Source organism: Atractosteus spatula, chromosome 21 (genome assembly GCF_055471065.1).
Source record: "Atractosteus spatula isolate fAtrSpa1 chromosome 21, fAtrSpa1.hap1, whole genome shotgun sequence".
Taxonomy (NCBI): Eukaryota; Metazoa; Chordata; class Actinopteri; order Semionotiformes; family Lepisosteidae; genus Atractosteus; species Atractosteus spatula.
This window is the reverse complement of record NC_142726.1, coordinates 4,234,874-4,255,409: the sequence shown is the minus strand read 5'-3', so window position 1 is coordinate 4,255,409 and position 20,536 is coordinate 4,234,874. Positions and strand designations below refer to the sequence as shown.

The window sequence follows — 20,536 nt, the reverse complement described above, 5'->3', positions numbered from 1 at the left end:
GTATGCCCAATGCTTGGGAGATAATATTGTTTGACTCTCAAAGATGGATGTCATTGATCAGTTGGTTTAAAATGTGCCAGCTGTTCAAAGTAACTACTATGAAACCATGTGGAAGGTGGTTTAATAGTAAAATTATCAAATATGTAAGTTTAGATCTCACGCTGATTCAAGAATGCATCTGTAGTCACTGTTTTTGTAAGATCTGCCTCAGGATATCATCGTTGGAGATCTTTAGTTTATTTAATCAAGAAAGCTATCAGTGAAATAACCACTTTACGGTTTAATTGCCCTGCTTTGTAACCTACATAATATTACATGGTATCCCAGCTGTTGCACTATGTTTGCCGATTTTATTCCTCTTAATTTCCATTGCAGAAAGCTTTCTCTTTCACCATCTGTACCAGTGTATGACCTATTTATATCCCTGTTGCTCTCCTCACCAGTAAAAGTCCCTGAGAGACTCTTTGCCATTCCTAATCCTAGATAGCCCAAAACAAGAAGGACTTCAGGAATTCTTAAAAGTGGCCTGTTAAAAATATATTCTATTACTGTTTTTTTTCCATGGTGCATGAAAACTAATTTCAAGTGGGTAATCATTGGTCCTAAAATGTGTATTACATATTAAGCAGTAAAGATTTTAAAATATGTTGCATGATGATTAAAAGGTTAAATGAAAATCTGTATTATCAATGAACTACCGGCATGAAGAGAGATTAAATGTGTACCAGAAAAATACAGTAATCCCTCATTATACGAGTTTAGATGGTTCCTCAAAAACTGCTTGAAAATGTTCCGTCAATCACCCAAACATCAGCTTAATACATCACAGAATGGTACCTGAGTATGAAAACAATAATGTTCCTGGTTAATTATTGAAGTTACATGCTTAAAGTCATTAGACAAATAGACAACAATAAAACACCTGCTCCGAGACGCTGGGACGCTGGGACGTTTTTCCCAGACACAGAGGAGTACCACTGACCACACCCAAGAATGTTGGCAAAGCCTTACGATAGCCCAGCTTGTAAGAATGAAAAACTGCTTGTTAAATGGAAAATAAAACACATAGGAATTATTACATCTTGTATAAATGAAAATAGTGGTTGCTCGTATAAGGAGGAATTACTGTATCTTTATATTTCTTGAACGTAAATGCTTAAAAGCATTCCTACATACGTACCTAACACACATTTCTGGACTGTATTTTAAAATATTTTTGTTCAAGGTTGCCTTGGCAGGAGGCTGTTTTTCTATATTCAAACAATCTTGCACACATCAAAGAGAGGGATTATTTACAGGAACAGTCTTGTCAAATGTTTACATGGGCCTTTTTTAAAGTGTAATAAAATTATTCAGCTTCCTCTCGTTATCTCATGTAACTGAATGGTTCATAATCTCAGTTTTCTCAATATTTAACAGTTTATTGATCAGTAGGTAGCCAGTTTCACCTAATCGCCATAAGCAGAAGTCCTGGTTCAGTTTCATCAGTGAAATGCATCAGCTTAACGTTTCAGGACACTAGCTCCATTCTGGTGTTATTGCAGAGGAAAAGGTGTAACAAGATGTTTCAGCAACTCAAACAACAATTCTGCAAACTGGCGAAAAGTGAAACTTTTTTCCAATTTCATATCTTCAGCAAAACAAGACTAAACCACTGAGTCACCCACAATTGTCACAATGTTTTCATTGTTGTGTCTGTTACTAAAGTGCAGGTGCATTTCTCGCTTGTCTGCCTTGTACTTTCACAGGAAGTGAAAGGCAGCTGCACTGTTTTCTTTTGTTATCCATTATCTTGGAAAAGTGGGTGTTACAAATTCCTGTTTTGTTTTTAATTAGCACCTAAAAAATAGATTTTGCTATTCTGCGGTACTTTCGACTAGGAACGTTTTCTATTTTTGTTTTTCTCAAACGTTTAATGAGCAGTGCTATTTAACAAGTTTAGGAGGAGGTCATATTCTAATGTTGCACTTCCACCCTCATATGTATAAATACTCTGTGGCTGCCCACAGCTCTGTGCTCATCTTTTCTAGCTCCTTTCCCTCTTCACCAGCTGTACCCTTGCAGCTGCCTCCCTGGTTCATTCCTCAGAAGTAAGGGGGGAGAGGCATGACACTACCAGTCTTCAACCAACACTGTCATTTCCTCAGACATGTGATTTAAGTTTACGTTCTCTATCCCTTTATATTAGGAGGTTTGTTTTGGCATTAATAAATAATAAATAATTAATAAACTACTGAAATTGAAACTGTGCTATTGAAATTGATTTAGGAAACACTTAGAGGGTGTTGTCCTCACACAGGTGACAGCCGATTCTGGATTTACTTGTTAAAGCAAGCAGGTTTATAACATCAATCAAGCTTAAGGACAGCTCGTAAATTATTCTGCCAGTGAACACACTTTCTTTCATGAGGGTGAGCCCTATAGTCCAGACATCACTAGTTTGAGCCATTGGTAACATCAGAGTTGGAATCGAATTGGCTGGGACATCTTTGATTTACTGTGCAGTTGTGATTAACAGAGTGTCTATAAGCTTAGATTGTTGTCGGGGGAGACTCCTGATAAAACAAAACTGATAATGAAGTATGGTGTGGTTTGTTTTAAATAGATACTGAAATGATCACTTTTTGGGGGGGGAGATTTGATTTTTATCCCTAAGTTCAGGCTTAACAATATGCAGAGGAAAAATTAAGAGAACAATGTTCTCTTTATGTGAGAAGTTTATTTACTTAATTAATCTGAGTAGCAGAATGATTTCTGTGCTCATCAATTAAGTCTTAGGTTTTGTATGAGAATTTAACTTCCCTAAGCCTAAAGCTCATTCGAAATGTTCATTATTTTCTTTTTTAAACAGTGTTAATTCCACTAGAAGGTTAGACGTTTTAACGGTGTTCTGTTTTGGTTCTTATTTTGCTCTTAAATATTCCAGTAATTTTTAGAATTAACTTCAACCTGATAAGAGTTGGTTGGTTTTGATAAACTTATGGAAATTTTGTCAGGTGCTAATCGGGATGTGATTTGAGATAAGCTTGGTTTTTTTTTTCCTCCACTGATAGAAACTACACGTCACCTTGTTTTTTTTCAGGCTTGTGTTGTTGGCCTAACTATTATCAGAGTTCCATAAATCAGGGCTGTTTGAGGAACCTGTTTTTTTCTACCTGTGATCAATAACATGGACTTTATCAGGGCACTGGTGGCCTAGTAAAGGACAGAAGTTCTTATCCACCATCTGGGACAGAAACACGCGATAACCAACCCATAATCCTAGAAATTTTTCCATTTATAAAAAAAGAATCGCTCTTCGCAAATGACTTTCACACAATAGGCTTGAGATAAAATATTTTGTTTTGAGGTCAGCTGTAGGTTTAATCGTGCGTTTTGTTTTAAGAACATCCTGGCAACATGCTGTACCTGACTTTGGTTTTTGAACTGATAATTTTCTGGGACACAGACATTGCAAAGAAGAGTAATCCATTGCAGGTTTCAAATGTCGTAGTGTCTCAAACATTTTTACAGCAAAAACAATTTAAAATAATGTCAGCTTAAAACGGCTCTCTGCCCCAATTTGCTTAATAGGTAACACAAAGGTCAGTTGTGTATAAAAGTGTTAGCAAACCCTTTCTCAGTTTTACTCTGCTTTTTATGTGAATATTGAAATTCAAGGGCATAATATTCTCATCTTCAAATATTTTTTTAATCCTAAAAACATTGAGTCCTAATCAGAAAAGATGGCCTAATCTCGTTTTTCAGAGTCATAGGGAAAATAAGACTGAGAAATATGCTGGGTCACTGCACAAAGTATCTGTCTTTTTAGGATCCAAAAGACATAAAAATAAATTAGATGGTGTCTGAGTGGCCACAAATTCAGTGGCTGAAAGCCAGTTCATACATCATGAGTCAAGTTTTTTGATGGTCTGTCTTGCACTATGTGAAGGAAAGGGGAATAGTTAAAATTAATACACGTTGTTGACCCAAAACAGGAAAACTGGATGAGCTTTGAGTATATGAATAGAGAATGATGTGTTTTGGACTGACGTTTTCCTACCTAGTTTACTATACAAGTAATATACAAGCCCCTGGTTGAACCAGGTTTTAATTCATAATAAATAGTGGTCAGCAATGAAGATTGTAGAGTAAACAGGAATTATGAACATTTGGGATGATGTGCATTTTACAATGTGAGGTGCAGAAATGTGTCCTTTGTGGGGTGTTGGAATAACATTGAATGACTAATTATTCCATTTGGAGAGAGCGCATGTAACGTATTAACCACACTATCATACTATGGACAGATGAAATTAGGGGACAGACAAAACAAGAATTTAAATAAGATGGCTCCCTATGTCTGGGGTGATACTGCTTAAACAAGCTTTATCTCAAAACGGTTACATTTGTGGCTAATATGAAGAGAGAGAGGGCGCTGTGCTTGAGGTGTTAATCCTTTAGAAGATTACAATAGACGCGTCACTGAGAAACACTTTCTGTTTTGTACGTATCACAGAATCATTCTGATGAAGACCTGAGATATTGCGAAAGGTAGGGGCTTTTCCAGAGCTGGACAGGGAAGGGAGGTTTTGTGAAAAAGAAAAGTAGAGATTTATTTTAAAAAGTTTGGAATGGTTCCAGGAGCTGGTGTTACAGTTGTTAGGAGACTTTGCCCTGCTAGCATTAAAAGGAAGTTAAGAAGCCTTATCAGATGGAGAGCTTTGCTGCTCACTGAGGTTAGGGAGTTGAAAGTTTTAGCCTCTGCTGTGCCTGGTACCAGCCTTCTTGATAAAGTTGATAGGTAGATAATATTAAAAGCAATAACTGGTGTTCCAGTTCTGCTCCTGCAGCATACTGCTACAGGATAAAATCAATATGCCATTCATTTTGATTTATAGCTGGAAATAATGGGACTGTTTTGTGAACCAGGAGGAGTTAGGAGGGGTGGGGGATTGATTTTGTTTGATGCAAATCGCATCTTTGTCTCTAATATTAATAATGTGAACGCTAACGACGTCACATGAGGGAGCAGTTTATGGCATGTATCGATTGAATTATCAGTGGTTATCGGAGTGAGAATGTAAAAGCAAACATGCCCTTTGTGCAGTCAACTGTGGCCCTTGTCTAAGCAGATAGGTGTTTTATCAGAGGCTGGGTGGGGGAAAGGCAGGTGGAGGGGGGCTTTGTTCCTGTAGTTCATGCAGAAAATAGCCATCATCCGGTTTCTATGAATTCACTGCATGCATCATTACGTTTGGAGTGGCAAGTAGGCCGTCTCGACAATAATCGTGTCGATCAGTGCACAAGAGAAAGAGGTTTTGTCTTCCGATAAGGTTTTCTGTTCGGTCCTGAAATCACTTGCACCAATCTCTCTGCTGTTGTGGTACGTTTTAAGTGGCGGAGCTGTGGAGTTAAGCATAATGAATGGTGGGTACTGACAAAATGAAAATACTGTAGGTAATCCCCAAAGCTGCTGAAATATCTGAAATGAAAAAAGAGAGTAACATCATGTGGACTGAAGATACTTAACACTTTAACAGAGCAGGTGATGTGCTTACGTAGTCTTTTTCAAACACACTTTGAATTACATAACGTGCACATAAACTACTATATGTTGATTCTCATTTTACTTAGTACCTACCCAGTATCTTCTCTGGTATTTTGGATGAAGTGTTGTTTTCTGCTGTTTTGCAGAAGTCGTGTACTTTTTTCTGTATTTCAGTCCACTTTCTAAATTTGGATTAATTAATCATTCACAGCTGACAGCGATACACTGGAGTGACTTTGACTGTTGCATTAGCAATAAGTCGCATCAGAAAGTAATTTGAGACCAGGTGAGGAGGTTCAGTGTCAAGCCTGGTGAAAATCAAGATGGCAAACAGAAAGGAACCAGAGAACAATGCCTTCATAATATGTCTATGTTGGATACTGGACTGAAGTCAGCACAAGGTTACTCAACATCTAGTGAGTTTGTAGCCAGCAATTTCTAACCTGGCAAGACTTTACAGTCCAACAGCCTGTCAATCATAGGCCACAATTTGGGAGACCACAAGTCAAGACACCTCTCCAAGTTTGATGGGGAGTTCAATATGTAATGGCCAGGGCACGCTCCTCTAGTTCAGTGGTTCCCAACCTTCATTTCTGTGAATCACTGGTTTAGATGCTACAGAAACGGCTCTTGTAGTGATTGATAACGACGTAACTGTACAGTACCAGTTAGCTCAGGTCACCTGCTGCCCTTGCTGCAGGCTCATATTCCTTCACATTCTACTGTGAAGGTAACAAGCTTTCTCGTGGGATGAGAATGTGGCGCGTGGAGCAGGCTATCCAGGCATGTGGTTGAATCCACCATCCTGGTCTTTCACGTAACAGCTGGATTAGGTTCTTGGATCTATTAGCTACTGTCTACCAAACAGGCCAGGTGGGCCAAATGGTTACCTCTTGTGTGTAATCTTCATTATTGTATATTCTTATCTGAAAGTCATATTGCGGAAGCCCTGCTTGACAGAGCTGAGCCCTGTTGTGGAATAAGCTGGGACAACCTGTAGCACCTAGGACTCAGAGACCAGTGAACAGGAACATGATTGCTGAGGCTATCCAATAGAAATTGTTCCCACAAGACAGTATCAGCAATTTGGTCCAAATTATGTGTTGTTACCAGCAGTCACTACACGCGCTACTAGCCTGCGATTTTCACAGCAGATACCGCGTTGATGACAAATGTTATTTGGCAAAATGAATTTGCCTGTGAAATCTCTATTCAATACAATTTTGATTTATATATGTAATGATAACTGTCTTTTTAGTTAAAATTGATGCATCTTTGAAAGTTCAGTATATTTTTAATGTGCAATGTGACAATGTGGTTAATATGTGATGAAATAAGGCTACTTAACCAGAAGTTAACTAAGGCTGGGCCTCGCCATTACTGGGGTGGGAAGCCACTGAAGAAAGTGAGGGTGATGCTGAAACTGAAATTGCTGAACTGGTAGATGACACTCTTCTCTCTGAAAACCCCTCTATAGTGACAGGGGACAGACACTATGCTGTAGGAGCTGCCATCCTTCGAATGCGACATTAAACCAAAGTCCTGACTTCTTTGTTGGCGATGTTCGGAATAGTAAGAGCTTTAACCCCAGTGTCCTTGCTAAATTCAGCTCTGGGTCTGTACAATTTGGCCTACCAAAAGTTCTCCCTTAAATCAATTGGTGAAGCAATTTCTCCCGTCTGCTGTATCTCTCATCTGCTGTAGATTGGGGCTGCAGTTGTAGAACGGCTGCCACTTGTCACTGAGTGAATACTGCACTTCAGTGGTAGATCAAGTTGGCTCTCTCCTATGTGTAAATTAGTTCTGAAAACATTTGGAATGAGAATCCATATAGGAATGCAATTAATTATTAATCATTAACACTGAAGGGTGGCCTCAATGTTATGGCTTGCTAATCTTTTATAGAGCTTTTGTTATAAAAATTGGATGATACAATGTGAAAAGATATTTAAAAAAACTGAGAACTCATGACATACGTCTGAATACTCCTTATATCAAAACTTGTACCATTCTTAAACATAGCTCGAAATTAGCTACTCTTCCATTTGGTCCCATAGCCCACCTTCACATTTTAACACATTTTTTGTTTTCTTTTTGTGTTTGTCTCTTCTCGCCCTTGCAGAACCAACTACAAACGAGTCACCTGGCACACCTGAGGTGCAAGAAGAGAAGGAGCCCCACTGGAGTGGCCCAGGTGAGACCCCTTTATATTACAGTGTATATTATTGGCAACCTGGGAGTGTCTGCACGAGTCAACATGTCCAATAATTTATTTTAGAAAATACAGGTTAGACAAAACTCAAGACACTCATACATACTACGCCTAGTGTGAATTCACTGACAGGAAAGATATAAAGTCAGATTTCATCTAATATATTTCTTCTGCTTCTTTTGTAAAAGGCATTTTGTTAACATTGGGAGGGAATGGAAAATGGACAATACAGTAGTAGTTAATGCACTGTTTGCAGCGTTAATAATAGTTTTTTTATTTTCTAAATTTTAGTTGGACAGACGTTGTGAGGGAATTTGTGGAACGGAAAATGACATTGACATTCTGTTCCTTTTAGCAATGAATTGTTGGTATGGCAGACAAAACATAAATTCAAGGTGACAGAAGGTTCAGTTTAAGTTGTTAAGAATCATAACTTAGATCACATTTTTCAGTTCTCCTTTTAAATTTAGTGATGTGTTCTTGTGTAGGTGCTTCAGGTACTCTCATTGAATAAGTTGGGCGTAACAGATTATTTTTTTAGCAGCCATAAATAACTTCAGATCTTTTTTTCGTGTATGCGCTTTCAAATCCTGCAACCGCACACGAGAGAATGAGGGAGTGCTGGGAGACTCATCTGATCCTCCCACCTTCGAGCTGCTTGTTTTTACCATGTTGCACACAGCACAGTCCAGTACAGGAGTTTCAGACGCTGATTGGAAGAGAGGTACATCCCTCACATATGCTGTTTGTATGGACACTACAGAGTTTGTTCATGTGAATTGGCTTCTGGGAAAATTGGCTGTGATGTGACTATGTGTGTGTCAGAGTCTATGTCTGCCCTGCGATGGACTGGCGTCCCATTCAGGATGTATCCCTTCTTAAGCCAATGGCCCTGTAATGAGTAAAGTGGTTAGAACATGGATGGATGGTTACATAGTCTGAACAGGTGGTTTTTGAGGAGGTGCAGTGAAGTGGTTGGAGATCACTGTGCAATGCTGGTGCTACTGGGCAAAGGTGAGCTTAACAATAGAGGCTGGGTTAAGTGATTGGATGCCCCCCTCTCCTTCTGTCCAGCATGGATTTGGCCATTCTTTGGTTCAAGCTGAGGTTGAAGAGCTTACCACATCTTTTCCAATACTGTACTTTAGTTAGTTTTGTTGAAAACATGGTGCTGTCTATAGCGTGCCTGAAATAGCAGCAAAGGCAGTGTTGGATTCTTCACCTTGAAAAAGCTGACAACGAAGGCACGAATGTGAAAATAGGAATTCTGTTGTCTGGTTTATTTTTTTTTTGCTTTCCTGGAACGCAGCGGGTTAAAGAATGCAATCAGCTAGCAGCTCTTCATCTTCAATATTTCTTTTAAGTCCTGTAAGTTTGCTGAGTTGTTTTTTTTCTTTTTTTTTTAATTCTTCATGTGAAGATGTTTCATTATCATCCTTTCCCAGCCTGCCCCTATAACAGTAATTGGAGCGATATTAATTGCTGTGTGGTTGCTGGTTGATGGCAGCCCAGTGATGTTAGTGCGATAGGGTGTTCCTTCCAAACTAACTGCCGAGATAGGCATTCTATCAGCTCTTCTGCAGGCTTCGTATTTATCAGGAGTGGGATTGGCAAAAGGGAAACTTTGACCAGTCTGAATTTTTCTCTTATCGTTCAGATCCCTCCCCCCCACCCCCCCTTCTTTTTTAATGTCAGCAGCAAAGGAGCTGAAGATGTGGACTTGTACAGACAAGGGTTTTGTAATCCGCTGCTGTATCAGTTATTTCTCTCCGGCTGTAAGCTAAATTTGCTTGTATTGGTTGTGGTGGTGTTTTTTTTTTTCTGAATATCTCTCTTTTTATTTTGCCTCTTCTGCTGGATTTCTATGGTTCATTTATTTAGGCAGAAATATCACTGCATAAGTGCTTACATTGGTAGAGTTATGTGCAGATACCCTCCATTTAAAAGCAAACGGACAGTCGTTTGCTCTCTTCTAAGACATTTGGTGTATTTTGTTGAGGTAATACATCCCTGAGACAAGAATGGAATGTGTGTAAGGTAAAGATCAGAGCAGGGCTCCAATCCAGGGAAAATATGATAGGGAAATAATTACAGAAAATGCAATCATAATATTAGTTGCTTTTTTATCTCAATAAATTAAAACAGGCAAGCTTTTATCTTTGACACTGTGGGACATAATTTCCAATATGTACAAATCATGCTAGTGGCGTAATGATGGAGAAGGCAAAAAAATGTGTTTATTTTGCTGTGGACATGTATTTCATTAAGAGGGTGGATGTTTAATGGAAATTCTTGTCATTGTTTTGTGAACTGTCTCTGGATTGTGTTTTCTTTATTAAAAAGGACCATTTTATGGTAAAAAGGTCTGGAACTGTACTTGAATATTGAAGTCCAGTCATGACAGGTGGCAGTTTCTTTAAGCAGCAGAGTCACCTTTTTCATTCTTATTTTGTTCTTAAAATCTGAAGTGATTTTGATTTTATATAGGTTTTGTTTTTTATATTATATATATATAAAGTATATATTAAACTTTTAGTTCTGTAATAATGCTTTCATTTGTGGTGTTATATTCATTACACATTTTAAAAATTAAAATGCACCCTTTTGTGCTAGATGAGTCCACTTTGATATAGAATAAGATCATTCTGTATGTATATTCCATTAGCTCACAAAAACGTGGTTTTCTGTAAAAATTAAAAGCTCACAAGACAACTTGGATAATTAGATTTTAATGAAAAAAGTGAACAGGAACTCATATTCTTTAAATTAATGTTAAGAAGGCAGCTGAGACTCTTCTTTTTAAATAAGATCTCATATGAATTAATCCTGACCCTTTTCCCTGTTAAAATGTAAACATGCTTTTGTTTAAACTAAACACCATTTCATCTTAAGTGTTCGTCTCAGTGCTTAATCACCTTTCCCTGCTGCATTCCGGTTGTTTGTTTTGCCAACGAGATTAAAGGTAAAAAAGTGTAAAAGGTAGAAAAATGCACTATCAGGCGATATGCGATATGGCGAAGCTTAACCCTAATGGAGAAAGACACAATTTAATCTATAACATGTCTGCTGTATGATATGCAAAATAAATTATTTAAAAAAATTATCTTTAAAATGACCTTGCTCGCTGGGGGGTTTGATACTCTTTCTACTTAAAATTCTGATATGCAAATGGCTGATAGCTATAATCCTTAGTCTGTGCAAAGATTGTTGCTGCCTTGTCCCCTTAAATTGGACGACAGCTTGTTACATGAGGTAAATGAAATGAATTCCATGTTGAAGTTGAGGTCTTACATCCTAGCGACTGCTTGCTGAGCTTGTGTTCTCTATTTTTTCCTCAGTTTAGGTATGGAATTTTGTTTTATAGGGAGTTTGTTGGGTGTTATTGGATTGAATTATAAAAGAATGCCTGCACATTACAGAAAATGCTTTTTTCTCCTTGAAGTATAGTTATAATGTAGTTGTATATTGAGTATAGTACAAGGTTACTAATACATAAACACATACATTTAAAGTTTTTTTTTTTACCATGTGCAATATGGTATAAAAGTCTTGATTTGGAGTTCTCTTTGAACAGAAAAGCTAAGCAGACAAATGGGGAAAAAAATTGAGCACTTTTTAAAATCCAGAGTGTGTCCTTGTACATAAGGAGGTTTTTGTAAATCTTTTAGAAATTACATCTTTGCCTTTGGAAGTTTTTCCTGGAGTTTCAGCAAAACAGCTAAAGCACATTATGTAAAATGCTAAATGAATAAATTTAACGGCTGGGTTTTATAACACCTTGATTTCCCCTTCTGCAGGGGGACCAACAACTATGAAATAGAGTTATGCCTTCATATTTTTATACGCATGCCTGTGCGCGTGTAGTGTACGCAACATGGTTTGGTTTGATTTCTACCATTCATTAAAGAAAATCAGGACAACAATTTAAATCCTAGCTTGTTGCACCCTTTAAATCCAGTGAGACATTGGAAAGAGTGAGATGCTGAGACATTCGAAAAGGAGAGCACTAACTTTATTTTTCATACTTACTGAGGTGACATCTCGAATCGAAGTCAGTCCATTGCCTCACCAAATAGCATATTTCTCATAGTGAAACTAAAAGCAAGATATGGTCCAACAAGGTCCCATGACAAAAATAATCTGTCAGTTAAGAGTAGTTACGTTGTATTTAATCCATACACAGCAGTATAGAGCCTATACGGTTTTGTGTATGCAAATTCCAGTCACTGGAAAATTACAAGGAAAATGCAATAAGCGTTATTCAAATCAATTCTTCCATTAAACAGGTGAAATAGCATTTTTTTAATTACATTTTTAATTTTAGCTTCTAGATTTTATCTTATATATAGAGTTTATTTTTTTGTTGTGAAACACTGATGAATGAAACATTTAATAAATATATGTTCATCTTTCTGTTTTTTTCATTGAATGATTGGTGGTGAAAGGTTTCATACTGTACATTGGATGGTACCTGCTACTGTATGTTGTACACGTTTTAAAAAGTATCCATTTTGTATACTGTATATGTGAACATTTATGTTTTGTAAAATATCAAATTTGAAAATATTACTTGACAGAAAATTTCAGAACAAAATTGAACCTTATTGTAACTCATTTTGTGCAGCCAAATCAATGGAATGTTGTAAGTTATTATAACCCCTAAAACATTTTATTTAAACAGAGTATGAAAATACTGTATTTCTTAATCTCACAGTAAACATGCTGCTAACAACCTAAGCTTTCTTTGCTTTACCGGAATTGACAGTCAGACATGGGAAAGATTTCACACTGTGCATCTGAGCTCTTTCTAACCTAGTTTCAAGCTGCCTGCCTTCCTCATCGTCATTCAGTCAAAGCCTGCTGTCAGGCAGGGAGGGGACGAGCAGGGCTCTTTTGAATTAGAGGCAAGGGGCTGGTTGGGTCTGTGTAGTATTTTGTAAAGTAGCAGAACTGTATTAATAATGGGTACAATTAGAATGATGAAAATACTTATTATTTTCATATCCTTTCTTGTGCAGTTCCCCTAGCGCTTAAAGTTAATATTGTTTATAAAGAAAAAAACCTTGCAGGTTTGTTATCAGCAAGAGAACACAACGGTCCAATGTGAAACTGTTCCTCTTGATGGACAGGGCTGGAGAGATCATCACGATTATTCTCTCTGACTCAGTTTGGTATGTGTAGGCGGATTTCATGGCTGTGTTTATTTTGTGTCATTTGCCAGCCTTTGCCTACACTCTGCCTTATTGATAGTTTTGGATTACAAGGCATGCTGAGGTAAACATCAGGCTTATGAAGGCCCAGGATGATAGAGTTGTCTTGTATTAAAAAAAATTGGAACAGTGAAAACTGACTTTAGCAAGAAAACGAGAGAGGAAAGTTTGGTCTGTTTATATTTGTCTCATAAAGCAAGGATCCAGTGTTTCATTTTCAAATACACTTTAAGGTGTTATTCGGTGACTAGTTCGGTAACATTTTTTCATCTGTTAGACAGAATATCATCACCAAATTTTTCCTTCTTGTTCAATGAATTTGTTTTAGTTACGTTGTTCCTTAATTTAGTCAATGTTTAAAAGCTGCAAGCGTTTATTATGTATGAGCAAAGGAAATTGATATAAAACAGTTCTCTGAGAGTCTTTTATCATAATGTACCCCCACCCGACAACAGTTAAAATTGCTCTTCATCCTCTATAAACACAGTTCATAATACAATATTTTTAAAAACGTTTGTGTCCATAATCAAAGTTGTCCAACAGTAAAATAATAATGCTATCTGATATTTATAATCCTGATGTTCAGCAGACAAAATCAAGTACCTGGCATGCTCAGTTTTATTTTACTTATTTTATTTTATTTTTTTTCCAGTTTTATTCAATAGTTTTTCTAGAATATTGTATTAAAAACTAAAGACTTGTTTTTATTATTTTGCATCTGAAGTATTTTGGCCAGAAAAATGAAAAACTAATCATTTTTGTGTCTTACTTAAAGTGTTAAAAGCATATTAGTTAGATCTAGTTGGTGACAATTTTAATACAATTAATTTATATGATCTTTGTTTTTGGACTGTAGAGTTGTAGTGAATTTGTAAGCCTTTTAATAACTTTAAAGAAAATTTTTGCTTCAAATGAAAAAAAACAACACTTTTATCAAGTTTTCCGAGCACTGAAGTCAGCACAGTTACTGTATTTAGTATGTTAAAGAAACACAAAATGATTTTTGATTTCTGACCAATGTAGCATTTTCATAGAAAAAAGTGTTATTTTAGAAGAACATAATTTAGTCTAACTTAAAAGTTTATATGCAGCATATTTTGAGTTGTCGGATTCTGCTATTTAAGCAGTTCTAGATGGTATTTTCTTCAGAAAAAAAAGACTGACAGACTCAGTACAACTTAGCTCTCTATTGTTAGGCACAGAGAACCTATTCAGTCTTTAAAACATTGAATGTGCCATACCTTTTCGACAGGTAAATTGGTCATCTACTCACATCAGCTTGGATGCTTTACAAAAAAGAGTACATCTTGCACTCATAACATCATCTGATGTAGTTATCAGAGTAGCGGGAAGCCAGCAGCCATAAAGTTTTAGTTGTGCTTACCTTCTCTCACTTTTCACACTTCCCTATAAATCCTAAACAAATTCCAGTAAAAACTAAATCAGGATGGATAGATGGACTGCAGTATGAAGAAAAGCTTCAGTGACGTGTATGATTTTCTCCAAAATGTCAGCTATCCTGCCAATAGGAAATTCTATGTCTGATACTTGTGTCAATGTACTGTATAAATATATATTTTTTTCAGAAAAAGAATCAACAAGAATGCGATTTGCCTGTTTTTCATAACAAGGACAAAGAGATGTAAAAATCTTTGTCTTGTGAAACTCTGGGAGGTGTTTATTTAGTTTCAATGTCAGTTTTGCAATCAACACCCTCCAAGAGCTATTTTAGTGGTTTATTGTTAACCTGCTATATATCTGTACTGAGATAGCTGTGGTTACTGGTTATGTGCAGATGTTTTGGCTGCATCATTTTTGTAAATGTTTATGATTCTTTACATAAGCCTCATTGGCTCTTCAGCGTTATCTGTTGTTTGATTTGCTGTTAGATATATTGAAGTTGGGAGCTCTATCTGTTTAATTGATCAAGCACCTGTTGCCTAATTGTGCTTTAACTTTTCATAAAATACTGCACAGCTCAGTATTTGAGGTTTAAATTAGACTGCAGCGACCACAAGCCTTTATCTGATAGTATAGTGCCCACATCCCTCCTGCTTCTGTCATTATGGGGGTGCATCTATTTTTATTTACAAAAAGGGAAAAGTGTTTGTACAAGACAATGCATTAGACTTTATGGGGCTGTATCCCTTTTCAATTAGGCTGCACGTGTGAGCATTTGTGATTCTGACGGCTGTTATAGGATGAAGAAAAACATCTGGTGTCTGGCTTTGTCTTTGCGTGGACAGAGCAGAAATGGCAGGATGGATGTTAGTTTGTCCCCTGACATCAGCTGTAATATACAGCTCAGGAAAGCTCTTGCATATCCGGGTCATTCCCTGGCACGTAGAAGATGAGCAGTTCCTGGCAAATAACTTGGCTCCTTGAACTGCAGATAAAATGCTCGGAACTTCCTGCAAGATTCCAGAATATGTGCGTTAACCCTTGCTCCCTTCACCGGCCAGAGTGAATTCATCTCACTTTGAAATCATCTGGCATAGAGGGCATCAGGCTCCACAAGTAGATTCTCAAAAGGCCTTATTTAAAGGGAACATAGATGTCCTCTTATGCTGCATTTCATGCAGATGCATAGCTACAGTGTTGGCCATGTACTCTACACATCTGGCTTTGAATTGACTTTCATGCTGCCTGAATCATACAACGGGTCAAGAGACCCAGAAATATCTGTACAGATATATGTAATAAAATCATCCAATGGTCCGGCTTCAGGATTTTGTGTCATTTTCTACTGCGGTTAAGGAGCAAATGGCAGAAAATGAAGCGAAAGGGAGAATTATAGAACAAGAAAAAAGTGAGATATATAATTATATTTAATATACAATAAAATAACAATTTAAAGCTTTTTTTAGCAAATGAAACTAGGATGTTAAAGTGTCTTTTTGAATTACAAATGAAGAAATTCTAGAGCTGAAGGAAGCCGTCCAGATTCGCCCTGTCTGTTTTTTGTGTCAAGAGGCGTGTAATGGCGGGACGACTGTAGCTGACATCCTCAGCAGGAGGAGGGCTGCTGGGAGGGCTTTCTTCTCAGAGCATTCTGACACATAGCCTTGGGTATCAGCAGCCAGGCAAGTGTTAACGTTACCACCCGCAGTTTGCCGGGATCCTTTCAAAACTATTTTCTTCTCTCTGTCACTCTCTTCCCACTAGATGATTGATAGGCCTGGCTGGTAATCTAGAGGAACATTTTTCACAGCCATCCCATTTGCTATCAGAAGCGCAGCTACATCAGTGATGTGAAGTACTTTCCGGGACAGGATATCATGATTACTCCTGTATCTCGGGATGTGTTCACTGCAGCAAGAACCACATCCTCCCTTGTTTCTTGGGATTTCAGTGAGTCCCCACTTCTATCTCTTTAATACCAGCCTTAACAACATTCCCATTTTACTTCCCCCTTATAGTGGCAAAATCTCGCAAATAGCTCAGTCTTCTGTGTTGAGCACTCTTCATTATTAACAATAATAAAACATTTAAATTAAACAAAATCTGATGGGCAGGGGAAGACTTTTTAAAAACGTTTTTTGCCTGTTGGCACTTGTCTCTAATCACTTCTGTACTGTCCAGAGCAAGTCACCTTGGGCTTCAGATCCAGTGACTGTCACACCTGGCTACATGTGGTACTGTTTTTAAATTCAGGTGGGTAGCTGCGTCAGCATGTGTAGGCTGCAAAGGAACAAGTAATAGATTTATTCCATGCTGAAAAAAAGAAGAAAGAGAACACAACGTTTTGGCCGTGGAGCCTTCTTCTTTTTTTCAGCATGGAATAAACCTATTACCTGTTTTTAAATTGACATTAGTACATGAAAGGGAATTCACAGGTTTTGTTTGACCTTTCTGCTTGGTATTGAATATTTAATGTTGGTATTAAAAATATAAGATGATGTAATGTAACATATATTCATTTTTTCAATTTCCAGATGCAGGTTTTCTGGACATTTTGTATATAGTACAGAGTACAGAGTACAGTACAGTACAGAGTACTTAACACAGGGTGACTTACTGCTTGTACAGTAAGTTCTAAAAGAGAAAATGCTTAAGGTCTTTTTTTCTCTCATTTTTATTTATACTGCTTCTATGTTCTCATGTCTGGGTCCCTACTGATTTTCTGATGCTTTCTTGTGCTTAGTCTCTGTCAATCTAGAAGAAATTTGTAGCATAAACCATTTTCCAGGCTGAATGGCAGAAGATTAAATTTTCTGTGACATTTTCTATATCTTTGTGACACAGGTGCCAACATACCTTTCTTCGGTAATGGGCATCAGGGCCTTGTGCAACTCTAATTTCCTTCCCTACCACACTTCCTTCCAACAGAGCAGCAGCAGCAGACACCAGCGTGGCTCGTGTAAGAGTATGTGCAGAAGGCGGAAGAGACAATAAGATTAACCTGCCATTATTAGGTTGCGTGTGTATTTTTGACCTGTTGTTTATTTTTTGGAGTAGAGCAACCAATTTTGCTAGCACTCATTCCTGAAGCATAGATTTGAATGGTTCTGTTTGACATCAGAGCAGTTTCAGCAGAGCTGTGTAGTGGATGGATGCTCCACAGCCAAAAACAACTTGAATACAGTAAGTAAGTGAAGGAGGAGACGGACTCTGCTTGTGAACCATAAGGGTGAACAGATGTCAGATGTGGCCTAATGATTTAATCACTACTGATTAAATTATTATATATTTGTTTTATATATAATTGTATATTCTGCCTGCCACCTTGATATGGGTATCTGCTGAGCAAATACAGTAGATAAAATTGTAGTTTTCAGTTATTAATTTGGTTATACACCTAGTTCTAGCAGGTACAAGCACTGAAATCCCACGGGGGAAAAATAATGCCACAGGTGTTTTGGCAGCTTTTCAGTGAGATGAAAGTTATTTCTCTGGAAGTTGTTTGTGATGTAAGACACCTGGCCAGTGAAGAAATTCTTCCTCCCTGAGAACGTAATCATCGTTCTACTTAAGTAAAGTGAGAACATGGAAAATTCCAGGAATTTTGTGTTTTATGGGGGAATGGGAATATCGTTCCTGGCTTTTTAAATTTATTTTTCCATTATTTAACTCCTGGGGTGTGTTTATCAGTTCTTTACATGAAATAGATCTATTCAAACCATTGTAACTTAAAGTGCTAATTTATACTACTCTGCTTATACAGTATAGGTTTTGTTCAGCAGTGAAATGTATGTTGTTAGCAAAAAAACAGGCAGGACAGTAGTTACAAATAATCTCAGGGCATTTATTGAATACACAGGACAAAACAAAACACAGAAAAACCTCAATACCAGCGGAATGTACATTACAGTGTTTAATGGTTTGAATGGGACAATGAGAGGACATAACCAGCAGTGAGTGTTGCTAAAAAAATCAATCGCCTGTGATGTAAAGAAGTATCTTGTTATTCTGTGTTGTGTTCATAATATATTTGCAGGTTCAGTTTTTTAGGTCCTTAATTTCCAATTCTGAAGTTGTGACAGAAGGATAGGGGAAGTAAGAAGTAAGACACACAAGGCCAATACCCGACCTGCCCTTTGCCTCACTTCTGTCTGATTTTTCAAACATTTATGATTATCCATCAAATTCCATGCTATAGAGGTTTCATTATTTTTTGAGTAGCGTAGGTCCAAAGATGAACTGTATAGACAACTTTATTCTCAAACACTGTAATATTTTAATGATGCCATTACCGTCATGAAAGCTTTCACATACATTTTTATCTCAGAAATAAATGGATAGCTGATTTGCTGAAGAAATGGAAATAAAAGGTTGAAAAAGAACTGGGCACCAATTTGTTAATTTCATGTCTACAGTATGCTTATACTTTGTCATTATGTAAACACACATAACCGCAAAAATACATAGCAAAACATCATCTGCCTAATACTTAAAGCACACTTACATTAGAATGATAATTTGTATTCTGGTTTTTCCAGTTGCATGCTAAGAAAAAGGGTCAGGAGTCTAAAGGAGTAGGGCACAGTTTAATACCAGGGAATTTTTATTAACAGGCAAATATCATTCAAAGACTTATGTTTGAATATAACATGCAGTATATGTGGTTTCTTTTGAAGTAATATTCATGTACATGTGTTTTTTCAACAGATACAAAATTTGCATTTAGTGATTTTGTCAGCTATGACAATGGTTGTAATCTAACTGAATTCCATTTGTGCTCTGAATTTCGTTCAGCCATATACAAATTCTCTTGTTTTGCAGAAATAGTGTGAGCGTTGTTAATGAAATGGAGATTTCATACACAGAAATTCTGTGTATTAAGGTTTGCACAGCCTTTGGACAGTTTTCTGTTTGTGCTCAGAGCATGAAGGGCAGCTGGTTGTTTTGATGAAATAATACAGATTTCTGAAGACAAACCCTGTTCTCTCTGCAGTGCATGCCTGTGTTCCCTCAGTTCTGGTTCCACAAAGGATGGAAAATGCAAACAATCTGTTGATAAGGTAGTTTTAAAATGCTTACTTTTAAAGTTCATTCCATTACTCTTTTATTAGTTCCACATCAATTACAGGTACTTTTCCTAAATTATTTTTAAATAAGAAAATATCTTTTGCTTTTCCATGCTTAGGCTGGATTGGAATTCTTAGTCTTCTGCAGGGCCTTCCATGGAATCTTAAAGGAAATCCTCTTTATGAGACTGAAACACTTGCTTGGAAGTGATCATTTCTTTTTCTCCAGATCATGCCTGTAAAGGATGAAAAGTTCCCAGTACCTTAGTTTGTAAAATAAAAACAAGGAAATTGATTTGAAGGAATCCCGTTAGAATCTTTAACAAAATCAAAACTTTTGTAGGATTTGACAATCATTTAATCTTTGCAAGAAAAAAAAGCACAAGAGCAGTTTACCTTTTTCTTATCTTAGCCTGGCAAACTCAGATCTAGATTGCATGTTTTGGCCCATGCATTGCAGAGCTGTCTCCTCCAACTTTAACACCAATGAAAATGATGTTTGATGTTGCGACTGAATTTATCTTCTCTGTTCTGGGTGAGCGAACAAAGTACTCTTGTGCCTAACAGATACAGCAAGGTTGATGTCTTGGAAAACAGTGCCCAGCTGATTAGATCAGATGGATTTTCTTCTCGGTGACCTTTGACTTACAGTACCTGCAATCCTGCTCATTCCTGTGGAATCTAGAGAAAATTGTGCTGGTTCTAGTGAAGTGTCTCTAAGCAGATCTTACCCCTGGAGCACTGCCATGGCAACTGTCCGTCCTGAGTGGACTGGACAGGACACTTCACAAGGGTTATCAAGTTGTTACCTTCCATCGGCAGTGCAGGGAGCGCTCGACTTGGCCGCTGGCATCCCAGTATCATTTACCTTCACTTATCCTCCCACCTCAGCCCAGTATTCCCACCTAACCCCTCCCAGCTTGTCTTCTTTTCTTCCTCCTGCTCCCATTTCCGGTCTCCACGCCTTTTTCCTCCTCATGGTCTGGTCACTGCTTCCAGAACGGGTTTTCGAAACTCATCATTGCCCCTGTCTTTTGGAGCCAGCGGCTCAAGCCAATGAGTGGCGTCTTCATCATAAAGGAAGAACGTTGAGTGACACCAGTAAAGCAAAGCAAAA

General features: G+C 37.5%; 1 protein-coding gene across 1 annotated transcript in view; it reads left to right on the top strand.

The window, feature by feature from the left end:
* The window catches only part of zfpm1 (zinc finger protein, FOG family member 1), a 111,344-nt gene that overhangs the window by 49,598 nt on the left and 41,210 nt on the right, over nucleotides 1-20,536 (top strand). The window contains exon 3 of the mRNA XM_088939068.1: nucleotides 7,653-7,724. Within this exon, the coding sequence (XP_088795194.1) occupies nucleotides 7,653-7,724 (72 nt within the window). The remainder of the gene's footprint in view (nucleotides 1-7,652; nucleotides 7,725-20,536) is intronic.